This window comes from Benincasa hispida, chromosome 9 (genome assembly GCF_009727055.1).
Source record: "Benincasa hispida cultivar B227 chromosome 9, ASM972705v1, whole genome shotgun sequence".
Lineage (NCBI taxonomy): Eukaryota > Viridiplantae > Streptophyta > Magnoliopsida > Cucurbitales > Cucurbitaceae > Benincasa > Benincasa hispida.
In genome coordinates, this window is record NC_052357.1 from 12,171,179 (window position 1) to 12,185,875 (window position 14,697).

The following is a 14,697-nucleotide window of genomic DNA, read 5'->3' on the forward strand; positions in this document are numbered from 1 at the left end:
GCCAGGTCAGCATCCTACGTGGAAAGGACCCCATTGAAGAAAAGTTGACATGGAATAGAATGAGAAAAGAAGAAAGAAAGAAAGAGAGGTGGCTGGCTACTCCTTTTCTTTTGCTTTTAAAACATTACATTACACATTTTTACAATTACAACACAAAGCATTTGCTTTTAATTAATTAAATTCCCTTTTTTTCTCTCATTCTTTTCAAGTTCTTCAATCCATCAAACACCATCATTTTAGATCTCTTTTACAAAAATTCCCACTCTTCTCTCTTATAAAAATTGCTCTGTTCTTGTTTCTCTCTCTCTCTCTCTTAAAACTCCATTGTTTTTTCTCTCATAGAGTTTGATGATCAAATCCATAAATCTCTGAATCAATTATGGTATTTGTAAATTTTGTTTTTTTTCTCCATTTTTCTTAGAAAGTGTTGGAACTTTGGAGAAAAATATTAATTAAAATGGGAATTTTTTGAGAAAAATTTTGATTTTCGTGTTTGGAACAGGGGACTCCGGTGAATATCATTGTCGGATCACATGTTTGGGTTGAGGATCCTGAGGATGCTTGGATTGAAGGTCAAGTTACAGAAATTAATGGCAAAAATGCTACTATACTCACTACCAATGAAAAAACTGTAAGCTTTTTTTTTTCTTCCTTTCCAAGAACATGGGAACTGCATAAACAGAGGATTAACTTCATGTTTTTTTTTTCGATTGGATCATATATATATATATATATTTTGGGTTATTAGTTGCAGAAAACTGAAGTTCTTGATTAAGAGAAACAGAAGTTCTGTTTCAATTCAATAAGAGAATCAAGAGAAATGAATGATTTATCAGTCTCATATATAATATTTAACTTTCAGTTTTCTGGAAAAAGAAAAAAAAAATGCATCAGATTTATAAATAAATCGACATGTTATTTAAGTAACTTAATACCAAATAGGGGTATTATGGTATTTTCACTCCCACTACTGTCTTCTACTACTGTAGACAGTTCCTGCGTTTGTTTTCTTCTTCTTGTTCTTCTTCTTCAAGTTTGTTTAAATGAGAAATAAAATTTCAAAATTCAATCTCCCGCGAGATTTGGGAAAAATTCATGGCTGATTTTCGAAGCGTTCCGCTTCGATTCTGCTACTCTTCTTCTTCTTCTTGTTTTTGTTTTGGGGGAAAATTCATCTCCGAGGGTTTATTGAACGAATCGATCTTGGAACCAATGCTTAGAAATTTCGCACTGAATATGATGATTACCATCGGCTTCGATTTCAGATTGTTGCAGAAATTTCGAGTATATATCCGAAAGACACGGAGGCACCGCCGGCGGGGGTTGACGACATGACGAAATTGGCGTATCTTCATGAACCGGGAGTTCTGCATAACCTAGCTTGTCGGTTTTCTCTCAATGAGATATATGTAAGTATTTGATTGCATTCTCTTTTGTCTAATTTCTCAGTTGTTAATGGTAGATTACAGAATCAGAATCTTGGCGACGAAGATAATTTCGAGGATTTTAGGTTTAACATTAAAATTTTCATTAACATTGAGTGTTATGTACTTGACAGACATACACCGGGAATATTCTAATTGCGGTGAATCCTTTTCGGAGATTGCCCCATTTGTATGATATTCACATGATGGAACAGTATAAAGGAGCTACTTTCGGCGAGCTTAGTCCACATCTTTTCGCTGTTGCAGATGCTTGCTATAGGTACAAGAGTGAAGAAATTGATGTGTTTTTTACATGAATTTTCATGATTGGGCTATTTTAATATCTAAACTCTCAAAATCTCTATTTTAATATTAAAATTATTACATTACCTCTATTTTATTTTGATCCATAAACTCTCAAAATATCTATTTTAATTTTTAATTTTTAGAATGCATATACTAATACTACGACCATATAGGTTGGCGAGTGGGTTTGGTGACTGAATATTAGGTAGAATATTATTTTTGGTAAGAAACCGATTTTTCATTTAAAGAATGAAAGAATTGGCAACCAGAAAACTAGGAGTCTGACACTAACTACAGAAAGGACCGAGTCCAAAAGAACAAGACCAATGCCATAATACATAATGGTCTAGTGACCGTTGCCCAAAAACACACATTAAACCTCACCAACTCCTAAACCTCCTTTCCCGATTCCTCAACATCTTTAAAAGTGTTATTTTTACGCTCAAACTAAATTCCCCACAAAGTAGCAAAGAAACTCATATGCAACAACACTTTGTCACTCCCCCTAAACGGAGGATGCAAAATCACCTCCTCCACCAAGGACCGCCCATTTGTATTACATGCTCCACTAACACCAAACGACCTCCGCCAATGATCCTTGTGGTACGGTGTGTGGCAACAAGCAAAATATGTTATTTTTTTAACATTCATATAATAAAATAGACATTTTGAAAGTTGGGAGTGAAAAAATTATTATTATTTTTTAAAAATTTCTGAGACTAACATAATCATTTTAAAAAGTCCTGGGACTAGAATGAGATAAAATCACATTCTTTGCATAATGTAATTGTAGTATTTAGTTCTGCTTCTATATTGTAAGAGCTTGGGTTGAAATTTTCTTTTCATGAAATTAGATCAATGATTAACGAGCAAGGAAGTCAGTCGATATTAGTGAGTGGAGAGAGTGGTGCTGGTAAAACTGAGACAACAAAGATGCTCATGAGATATCTTGCATTCATGGGAGGCAGGTCAGATACTGAAGGAAGAACAGTTGAACAACAGGTTTTGGAGGTGAGTAACATGTAACATGACTGCAACATTTATTATACATGGTTTTAAAGTATGGAATGGAGGGTAATGTTTTTGAGAATCAATTCTTCAGTCCAACCCTGTACTGGAAGCATTTGGAAATGCCAAAACCGTCAAGAACAACAATTCAAGGTGATTTGTTTTTATGCTCCATTTTTTGTTTCAGTTGCATTGTACATTGTCTTTCCTTGTCAGCTCTAATATAACAAGGCATTTCTACCAGTCGTTTTGGTAAATTTGTAGAAATACAATTTGATAAGAATTGGAAGATTTCTGGGGCTGCCATTCGTACATACCTTCTCGAACGGTCGCGTGTTTGCCAAGTCTCAGATCCTGAGAGAAACTACCATTGTTTTTACATGCTCTGTGCAGCACCTCCAGAAGTAAGCTCCCATCCCTCTTTAAATCATCTTATACAGTTTAATCTTTACAACAGCTGCGTCTGACCAATGTTTCAATGCAGGATGTCAAGAAATTCAAGGTAGGAGACCCAAGGACATTTCATTATCTTAATCAAACGAATTGTTATGAAGTGGCGAATGTTGATGATTCAAGGGAGTACTTAGAGACGAGAAATGCCATGGACGTTGTCGGAATCAGCCAGGATGAACAGGTTTGTATTTGTGTCACCCCAAATAGCCTTAAGATGGTTGACAATTTTCTCAACACAAATGTTGGCTCATCAGAAGTTTGTTCCGTAGGATGCTATATTTCGTGTTGTAGCTGCTATACTGCATCTTGGAAACATTGACTTCATGAAAGGGAAGGAAGTTGACTCCTCCAAAGTGAAAGACGAGAAGTCAAATTACCATCTTCAAACAGCGGCAGAGCTACTCATGTTAGAACTCTAATCTCTTTTGATGACATAAAATTAGAGTTTCATGTTCCGAGCACACCTTTTTTTTACACTGTCAATATTCTTATCAGGTGTGATGTAAAGGCACTGGAACATTCGCTCTGCCAGCGTGTCATAGTGACGCCAGATGGCAACATTACGAAGCCCTTGGACCCAGATTCAGCAGCCTTGAGTCGTGATGCATTGGCAAAAACTGTGTATTCTAGGCTGTTTGATTGGTATGTAAACTGAACTTTTTCCTTGCTAATTCTCACATGTTTTTTCCCCTGGCTGGTGTTCACTTCTGGAATATATTATGACTCAAAAAGATTGGAGATCAAAATGCTGTTTCATTCATCTAAAGCTTTCTGGTATAGAACGATTGACATATTGCATATCTGAACTATGACAGGATTGTGGACAAAATTAATAGTTCAATTGGTCAAGATCCTAATGCAGCCAGCTTAATTGGTGTTCTTGATATTTATGGTTTTGAAAGCTTCAAGATCAACAGGTCGATAAAATTATGAAATGTAGTCCCTCACGGATTACTATTAATCTATTATTATCTTGGTTACAGTATATAATACATTCCTTGGCTTGCAGTTTTGAGCAGCTCTGTATCAACCTGACCAATGAGAAGTTGCAGCAACATTTTAATCAGGTATGGCTGAAGCCTCCAGACGTGGTTTAAACCTTTTCTTTTTAGTTACACAAACATAAATGTACCTTCTCTGTGCAGCATGTTTTCAAGATGGAGCAAGAGGAGTATACGAAAGAAGAAATAAACTGGAGCTATGTTGAGTTTGTAGATAATCAGGATGTCCTTGATCTAATTGAGAAGGTACTGACTTTTATTGGCTCACTCACTTGTAACATATTGTGCATGCTGCCACCCACTGTAACTTGAGTAATGAAAGCATTTTGTATCTCACAGAAACCTGGAGGTATAATCGCCCTGCTCGATGAAGCCTGGTATGTATTCTTACTTCTTGCAATGTCATGAACAGTTACTATTTGAATCTAGATAGATTCAACTATATAAGATATTTAATCAAATCTTTGTGAATAACCCTGTATTTTAATTTCAATTTGAGATATTAAAATTAACATATGAAAACATACAATGATAAATTATAATGCACTATAGATATTAGGAACGATGACTAGTAATTAATATTAGTTCCAAAAATAGCATAGTTTTTTGAAAGATAAGCAACATAGAATTTGAAATTTAACTTTTACTTCAGAGTGCATAAAGGGCACCTGTTCAGTTGTTTTCCTGTCCTGCAGTATGTTTCCAAAGTCAACACATGAAACGTTTGCTCAAAAGATGTATCAGACGTACAAAGGACATAAGCGGTTCAGCAAGCCAAAACTTGCTCGAACAGACTTCACGATAAACCATTATGCTGGAGATGTAGGCTACATGTCACAAGTACTCTTTTATTGAGCTTAAAAGATAAGTGGTTAGTTTCTTATTATTAAGCCTTGAATCAACAGGTTACATACCAAGCAGATCAATTTCTAGATAAAAACAAGGACTATGTAGTAGCAGAACATCAGGCTCTTCTGAATGCCTCGCAATGCTCTTTTGTTGCTAATCTTTTCCCTCCACTTCCTGAGGAGACCTCAAAGCAATCCAAGTTTTCCTCTATTGGTACTCGGTTCAAGGTAAAAGTTACTTCAACTGTGGCATAATCTTGTAGTTGTCATGGTTTTTAGACAATGACTTGCTCTTTTCCTTACAGCAACAACTACAAGCTCTCATGGAAACGTTGAATACTACAGAACCACATTACATTAGATGTGTAAAACCCAACACAATTTTGAAGCCTGGAATCTTTGAGAACTTCAACGTGTTGAACCAATTGAGGTGTGGGGTATGTTAAACTCTCCAAATACCCAAATTTAAAAAACTGAATTTGTTATATTTTGGCTGATGTTGCTACTTGCTCTTCTCAACAACATTCTTTTTGATGAATTTTGACAGGGAGTGCTCGAGGCAATTAGAATAAGTTGTGCAGGATATCCAACAAAGAGAACATTTGATGAGTTCCTTGATCGTTTTGGAATGCTTGCTCCAGATATTTCGGATGGGTACAGAAAAACAGACTTTTAACTTCACGTTTATTTTGTGTTGGCTTTGTCCTTTTGCGGCAGAGATAGACTTGCATTCAAGCAGACCGTTTGCATGGGGTTTTCAGACATGGAACTTCTCTAGTCTAATTTAATGAATCGTATTAACTTTGCAGGTCTGATGAAAAATCAGCATGCATTGCAATATGTGACAGAATGGGGTTAAAGGGTTATCAGGTGGGTAATAATTTGAAAATATTGACGTGAGTGTCAAGAAAGAGCATTATCAAGCACATTCCCCGATCCCCAATTTCATCTTAAGAGATCTCATTTCATTTGGTTCGCTCTAGATTGGAAAAACAAAAGTGTTCCTCCGAGCTGGACAAATGGCTGAGTTGGATGCACGACGAACTGAAATATTGGCCAATGCTGTCAGACGCATCCAGCGGCAAATCCGAACCCATCTAACTAGAAAAGAGTTTATTGCCCTGAGGAAAGCTACAATTCATATGCAGAAACTTTGGAGAGGTACCCTTTTCTTCCATTAATCATAATTCCATAAGCAAGTGGAGTAACAGAATTAGTATCCAGAAACCATGTCAGTTGATCCCATAGTATGGGACGGATCAAATTTTATCAGTTTATGTAGTTATCACCTGTTGGTTTATACTAGAAAGTTCTGAAGTCAATCTCAAACCCTATCTGTATACCATAGTTTTTTGTATAACTGAAGCTGATTGATTTCTTTGCTAATTACACCTACAGGGCAACTTGCTCGTAAGCTATATGAGCAAATGAGAAGAGAAGCAGCTTCAATCCGCATACAGAAGCATGCACGTGCTCACGCAGATAGAAAATCTTACAAAAAATTACTTGCATCAGCTATAGTTATTCAAACCGGTATGCGTGCAATGGCAGCTAGAAATGAGTACAGACACAGAAGAAGAACTAAGGCAGCTATCATTGTTCAGGTAATAAATGCTTTAACAATCATTGTTAATTGAAAGATAAAATACATCATGTTGACATAAGGAACAAGGAATTACCAAGGGGAAAAGCATTATAAGTTTCTGAATCCAGCATCCAAGCAATTAAGAACATCTAGATTACAATATCGGTAATTCAATTAATTGAATTTTACAGACTGAATGGCGAAGGGCATCAGCTATTTCAGCTTATAAACAACAACAGAAGGCAACTCTTGCCCTTCAATGCCTCTGGCGATCTAAAGTTGCAAGGAAGGAGCTTAGAAAATTAAAGATGGTGAGTTTTTATTTGTATTTTTATATGAACATTTAAATTTACAGTATGCATTAAGCATCCAAAGGCATGAACTGCCGTACCTACCTATAAGACAAAGTAACTAGATGGTAAAGCAAGAAATTTTTTCTGTCCAGGCTGCAAGAGAAACAGGAGCACTCAAGGAGGCCAAGGACAAATTGGAGAAGCGTGTTGAGGAGCTAACATGGCGCCTAGAGTTTGAGAAGCACTTGAGGGTATGGATCTTTTATACCTTCTATATGGATGATGCATGGAATTTGAGAAGCACATGGTCAATCTCTCTTTAATCAGTTATTGAATATTTTCCATAAATAGAAAGTTCTTATGGTCTATACCTTTGTAGATGGATGTTGAAGAAGCTAAGGGGCAAGAGGTTGCAAAATTACAAAGTGCTTTGGAAGAAATGCAAGGGCAGCTGGATGAAGCCAATGCTGCAATTATACGTGAGAGAGAAGCAGCAAAATTGGCTATAGAACAAGCTCCGCCAGTCATTAAGGAAGTACCTGTGGTAGACGAGACCAAGCTGGAAATGCTGAGAAATCATAATGAAGAACTTGAGGTAACATGAGAAGGAAGCAAACAAGCCTTTTGAAAACACCATTATTTTTGTTGCATATGATATTATGAACAAAACTGAATTTTCAGGGTGAGGTTGGAGAACTAAAGAAGAAAATTGAGGAATTCGAAGAAAAGTATGCTGAAGTGGAGAAGGAGAGTAAAGCTAGACTCAAGGAGGCAGAAGAGGCACAATTGAAATCAATGCAACTTCGAGAGACTATTGAGAGGTAGTTAACTGCTAAATGATTACAGCATCTGGCCACTGCTGATGATGATCTGAAAATGCCTTATCTTCTTTACTATTTCCAGATTGGAATCAAATTTATCTAGCCTTGAGTCTGAGAACCAGGTTCTGCGCCAGCAGGCTTTGGTTGCAGCAGACAATGAGTCCCTCTCTGAAGAACTGGAAGCGTAAGTGCTTACTGTACAGTTGAACCTCAGTTTCTGGATTCACTGCATGTGTGCATATAGTTCTTTCTACATTTTTGCTTGACTAAAAGACTTGGATGGATGATTGGAATGTCCATTTATGGAAACTTGTTTCTTTGAAAAAATCAGAAGGTGGTTTCAAATATACAAATTTGTAGGATTTGGGCCTCTCTTTCTCTGTCTCTCTGTCTCTCTTGGATTTCCGTTTTTTATTTGAAGGAAAATTAGAGTGCAAAGGATAAAAAAAAAGTTTAGATTATTACATGGTCAAATGCATATTAAATCATATTTTGAAGAAAACAATGATCTGCTGTACCATTAGTTCCTATAAGCTTGCTGGATTATATTATAAAACATACTACTGTTTCAGCCTCAAGAGTAAGATTGGAAGTCTAGAGGCAGAGAATGAAGTTCTCCGCAACCGGACAGTGGCTGTTGAGCATATATCTGTTCCCGCTGCAGGGCCTGCAGAAAGCAAGGTACAAAATCTCTGGATTGCATATTTTTCTGTGAGGATATTCCTTCGATTCTTACATGCTTCTATTGTATGCAGACTTTAGATAATGGACATCTAATGGAAGAAGAGATTAAATCAACTAAGGTAAGAATGAGTATCATAGTGAACTTTGATATCCAATGAGAAATTAATAAATGCCCGTTTATCCTTTGTCTTTGACACGAGGAGTGATTTTTGTCCTTTATTATCAGGAACCATCCACTGTTCCAATTAAATCAACTAAGGTAAGAATGAGTTTCGTAGTGAACTTCAATATTCTATGAGAAATCAATAAATGCTCGTTTATCCCTTAATCTTTGACATGAGGAGTGATTGTTGTCCTTTATTATCAGGAACCATCTACTGTTCCTGTCCTATCTAAACAAGGCTCACTTACAGAAAAGCAACAGGTATATTGCTAGTAGCCTAGTTCATATTATGGTCATGTAAGGGAACATAATATCACAAAAGCACAAATAAAGAAGGGATCCCAATTGCTCATCAAATCATAACAAAATTATTTCACAATAGGAAAATCATGATGTCCTGCTCAAGTGCTTAGCAGAAGACAAGCGTTTTGACAAGGGCAGACCAGTTGCAGCTTGTATTGTCTACAAGACACTTCTTCAATGGAGATCTTTTGAAGCAGAGAAAACAAATATATTTGACAGAATTATTCACACAATCAGATCTTCTATAGAGGTTGGTGTAACTCAATCAACAAATCCTCTCGTGCATTCTAATTTTAGGAAGGTTGAATCTGGAAACTTGGTTGACTATGACTCATCAGATAAAAATCCTATTGATCTTATGAAACTGAAGTTTATATTTTGCTATTGCAGAGTCAAGAAAATATCAGTGATCTTGCCTATTGGCTTTCAACCACTTCCACTCTTCTCTATCTTCTTCAAAGTTCACTCAAGGCAACCAATACAAGTACGGTAGCTTCACATCGCAACCGAGCTTCTCCTACAACCTTATTTGGTCGTATGGCATATGTATGCTTCCTACCTGAAAATTTTGGCTAATGAATGAATTTCCTTTAAATCATTCAACTAAATATAGAAGTTGTCAGGGTCTTCGATCATCTACGGTGGGTATGGGAATGTCCAGTGGATACAGTGGAATGGTGGGCAAGACAAACAATCAATCTAAAGTTGAAGCCAAGTACCCAGCACTGCTTTTTAAGCAACATCTGGCAGCATGCATTGAAAAATTGTTTGGGATGATACGTGATAATTTGAAGAAAGAAATTAGTCCTTTCTTGCATCTATGTATACAGGTGAAAACCAAAATTGTGCAAGCTTAACGGGGAAAAAAAAGAAGAAGAAAAGCTTTTCAGATTTATTTATTTATTAATTTTTTTTAATAATATTCTTAATGATCACTGACAGGCACCAAGATCAGTGAGGGCCAGATCAATAAGAGGGTCATCTAAAAATATCCATTCAAATATTGTTGCAAAACAGCAAGCATCAAGTATTCACTGGCAAAGCATTGTTAATAAGCTAGACCAGACCTTGGATATAATGTCGGAAAACCATGTAAGTTAAACTTATTCCTATTCATCTGTTGTTGTAGGCATTTTATGCTTAGGAGCAGGTTTCTCTCCATGTGAAATTGACTTCTACAATTTTTCAGGTTCCCTCCATGATCATGAGAAAAATCTTCTTCCAAGTTTTCTCATTCATAAATGTCCAGCTTTTCAATAGGTGAGTAACAACAGTACAGCTTCTTTGAACATATTATCGTTTTAAAGGATTAGATAATTTATTTTACTACATAATACCCATACGAGAAAAGATAATTTTATTTTATCTTTTTTTTTTTTTTGGTTGCCAGCTTGTTACTACGACGTGAGTGTTGTTCCTTCAGTAATGGAGAGTACTTAAAGTTAGGTCTGCAGGAGTTGGAGCAATGGTGTAACAAAGCTACTGATACGGTGAGCTATACACGCAACCTTTCAAAATAAAGTTGCTTTGAACAATTAACATGTATAATTTTTTCGAATACTTCAACAGTATGCTGGCTCTTCCTGGGATGAACTTCAACACATAAGACAAGCAGTAGGATTTCTGGTAAGTTTCTCTTAATTAAAATCTTAAAAATTAAACCAATCAGGCTCCCTAAGATTGGACTAAAAACTCTCTCTTGGTCCCATCTCTGCAGGTGTTACATCAGAAGTCTCAGAAAAGTTTGAATGAGATCACAGATGAATTATGCCCGGTAACTACATCTATATTCTTGAAAAAAGCATCTGAACTTGGAAATTTTCTCCAATTACAAATTTAGTGAACATGTATTGTTATTCTTGGTTTCAAACATTTGGAACTCTAATTTTATTTGTAAAGAACTTTTTTGGCATTTTAACCCCTAAAGTCTTCTTCCCTACCTATATGGTTTTCCTTCTTTTTCTTATTTTATTGTACTGAACCAATTTCTAATTCTGGTGGCCTAAACAATGTGAAGAGATCAAACTTGAACTCTGCTCTCATCAATTCTGTTATCTATATTCAAAAGCTGGCTGTGGTGGAAGAACCAATAATGGTTAAGCTGACTTCTCTGCTGTTTCTTTTTGTATCAGATACTAAGCATTCCGCAAATATATCGCATAGGCACGATGTTCTGGGATGACAAATATGGAACTCAGGGATTATCTCCTGATGTAAGTGATCATGCATCCTCATCTGTTCTTTAACAAACGTCTATCTTAATTCTTAAATAATAAACCACAAGTTTATATTTCAAAACACAAACTTATAAACTTTAACATGTTTTGCAGATAATTGGAAAAATGAGAGTCCTATTGGCAGAAGACTCCATAAACATCCCAAACAACTCTTTCCTGCTTGATGTGGATTCAAGGTACAAATTTACATTCTATATCCATAGTTATCCTGAATCTTCAGAACCCATGGAGATTATTTACATCAGTAGTCTAAGTATTACTTATTGATTCTACTGGGGCTAAAACCGTTTTCAGCATACCATTTTCAATGGAAGAAATATTCCGGTCCTTTGGCGAGGACGGCGGGGTTAACCTATCCGACGTTGACCCGCCACCACTTATAAGACAAAGATCAGACTTCCATTTTCTAGTGCAGCAATTGACAGAATGATGATGGTGGGAAAATGCAAAACTTATTTTCTACTCACCAGAAATGAGGAAGTAAGAAGAGATATTACTTCCTGTTGTTGATTTGTTTCCCACATTGAATTTTCCCCCTCTTGGTTTTTTTGGGGAGGGGAGAGACCGAGTGTTCTCGTGTTAATTCTTTATTCGTTTATTTTATTTTTTGTACATTATATACGAGTGGTATGTGTATATTTTTCTTGTTTTGGTCCCCAGAAAAGAGATGGGAGAAATTTTGAGTGAGCTTTTTCTGTAAGAGACAAAAAGGGGTTAATGGATTTTGGGATATATTGATTAAAAAAAGAAAAAAGAAAAAAGAAAAAAAGTTGAAGATTTGCTTGATTCACACGGTGTTTGATTGAGATTGGGTTGATAAAAAAAGAAAAATACTTTTTTTGTCCTTAGATTTTTTTGTTTAATTTCCATTTGGTCCCTATTTTTAGTTATTGAAGTTTGAGTTTAGTTTTTATATTTTAAAATATTACAATTTTATCTTTGAGATTTAAATTTTGTTTCAATTTGGTCCATAAGTTTGAAGATTTATACTATTGATCTCGATTTTTCGGTAACTACTTACTTTCATTGGCATCTATGTCTATTAACTAATTTAAAATAATTATAACATGAAAATTTAATTTTAATTTTAATAGCAATGAAAATAATGCAAATTAATCATAGTTCTCTTAAATGAATTTATAGACATTAATACTAAAGTCGAAAAATGAGTATTTAATAAAAATTTGTATTAAAAGTGTAAATCTCGAAACTTAGAGTCCAAATTGAATTAAGATTTAAATTTTAAGATATAAAGTGTGATATTTTGAAAATTAAATTCCAAATGGAAACTAGATCTAAAAGTTAAAGATCAAAAAGATAAAATTATGTATTCTCTTTTCAGCAGAAATGAAGAACTCAAAATCCAGAAGGATAAAGAAAAAAAGGATAAAATAAAATTGTGAAGGCTAATTATTGCAAGGAATCATACAAAATTAGGACCCTCAGTTTGTATTTTGCGTCTAGTTCGGATTGAAAGGTCATACCCATTTTCCTTCACTTTTAAGGTAAGATTTTAGTTGTTGAAGTTCAACCATCTAAAGACTTACTAAAATTTATTTCTACTAGTTTATTTTTCTATAAATTTGAAGGTGGTACTTGAGTATTTAATTGCAGTGACAATTATATTTCACAAATAATTGTTTGATTTCAATCATATTTTGGTCTCTGAATTTTGAATTTTTATTTTGGTTTGGTCCTTAAATTTTTAAAATATGTTAATTCTAGTCCAAAAATGTTTACTTTGGTTACTGCTATTAAAATTCTGCTAACTCTTAAATAAAATGGTGAAATGACTTGCTGTCAAATAAGTTAGTCATGCTAAAAAATCTAGAGTTTCAATTTTGAATTAGATGGTAAAACAATTTCCTATAAGAGATCTCATTATTTTGGCTCATTGGTTATTTACATTTTACTTCGCCTTAATCTTACTCAACCCATATTGGATACAATTTGATCCTTTAATAGATTTTATCTTAAAAAGTTAACAAAATCTTAACAGCAAACACCAAAATAAACACTTTTTAAAAGTTGAGAAACTAAAACATACATTTTTTAAAGTCTAGGGACTAAAATAGAACGATATTCAAAATGGGATTTAAACCTAATTCTTACTACTTTCTTTCTTCTCTTCAAATATAAAATTATAAAGGTCAAATTACAGATTCTATCTATTTGGTCTATCTTATATGTCATTAAATTTCTAATCTTGTTTTTAATAGGTTTTTGAAAATTTTAACTTTCAATTTTGTGTTTAGTGTTTAAAAGTTGAATGACTAAAATTTGTAATATGAAAAGTTCAAGAATCAAATAGACACAAAGTTTGAGGATTAAAACTTGATAATTTAATCGATTATAAATATAGTATGGGCATAGACTCGATTGGGGCCTAAAGAATTTCCTTTGTGGTTCGACCACGAATGTTATTAATGCATATAATTACAAATTTTATAGAATTAATTTTTCTTTTATTAACATGCATGTACCAACCTTTTCTCCTAATAAAAAAAATGCTATTATGGTTTGTTGTGACTATGATCACGAGATTGAGTTTACATTTTCTTTTGTTTCTTTTTTCCCCTAATTAATAATGGATTTTGACTATTGATATTGTCAACTAATAATTTGGATTTTTCTTTTTTTGAGATACAAAAATGAAAGCTTACATTTACATCTATTTCAATTTAGTTTTATTAGTTTCAAATGTTTTTCTTTTTTTATAAAAATCTATTTTCCTCCTTGCATTAAATTTCATATTACATATAATAGGTTTTATTTATTATTATTATTTTTTAGACAAATATAGACTTGTGTTCGAAATTTCATGCATCTAACCTTTTGTTCTTAAAATTTTAAAATAGCAATTTTAGATTATACGCTTCTCCAAAAAATCAAATAATTTAGTGTACCTATGGAATAAAACTGTAGACATAAATAGATAAATGACATATTTTTTAATTTACATTTTAAAGGGTTTCTTACCGTGCAATTATGAGAAGCATCTAAATGGGATTGGTTTGGCTGGAAGAAGGGATAGTTACAAATATAGCAATTAGACCCAAAATATTTGCATATATAGCACAACGCAAAAAAAAAAATTGCAGAGATAACAAAATTTAGATTTTACTTTCGAAGTCTACCAGTGATGGACCATATCACTAGCTAGGGTCTATTGGTTATAGACCACATCACTGGTAGGATTTTATCAACGATATAGTCTATCAGTAATAGATTTTGCTATATTTGCCATTGTTTTAAATGTTACTATACAATTAATTATTATTTCTAAATGTGTCACTCAATGCAAAAACCCTAATATTTAGCTGCTAGCTAGACTACGACACTTTTTGTTGTAGCCCAACCAATTAGAGGCCGACAACAAGCAAAGGAAAAGAAAAGTTTATTAAGTGGCACTATGTGATTATGCCATAAGGTTTAGCTAAAATAAATAAATAAATAAAATGTTACCAATCAGCAACAAAGTATTACTAGGTTCAAAGTAAACATAACTTAACGACAATTGACATGTACTCGTTTTCTTAAAGTCAGAAATTCAAAACACTATATCTTTTCC

The 14,697-nt window shown here is 34.1% G+C and overlaps 1 protein-coding gene across 1 annotated transcript; it reads left to right on the top strand.

Moving 5' to 3' along the window:
• Nucleotides 1-146: 146 nt before the first annotated feature.
• Nucleotides 147-11,916, top strand: LOC120086167 (myosin-12). Its single transcript, XM_039042672.1, has 41 exons — nt 147-382; nt 503-631; nt 1,266-1,409; nt 1,559-1,704; nt 2,585-2,741; nt 2,833-2,891; nt 2,983-3,142; nt 3,223-3,372; nt 3,461-3,597; nt 3,687-3,833; nt 4,007-4,108; nt 4,201-4,258; nt 4,337-4,438; nt 4,532-4,569; nt 4,888-5,014; nt 5,098-5,268; nt 5,346-5,477; nt 5,588-5,694; nt 5,850-5,910; nt 6,024-6,201; nt 6,439-6,644; nt 6,817-6,936; nt 7,071-7,169; nt 7,298-7,513; nt 7,600-7,739; nt 7,822-7,923; nt 8,312-8,420; nt 8,495-8,542; nt 8,650-8,682; nt 8,791-8,847; nt 8,969-9,139; nt 9,280-9,435; nt 9,513-9,719; nt 9,832-9,981; nt 10,079-10,149; nt 10,280-10,379; nt 10,459-10,515; nt 10,607-10,663; nt 11,022-11,102; nt 11,220-11,302; nt 11,421-11,916. Exons 1-41 carry the CDS (start codon nt 380-382, stop codon nt 11,554-11,556), a joined length of 4,707 nt encoding a protein of 1,568 aa, XP_038898600.1. The 5' UTR covers nt 147-379; the 3' UTR covers nt 11,557-11,916.
• The last annotated feature ends 2,781 nt before the right edge of the window (nt 11,917-14,697 follow it).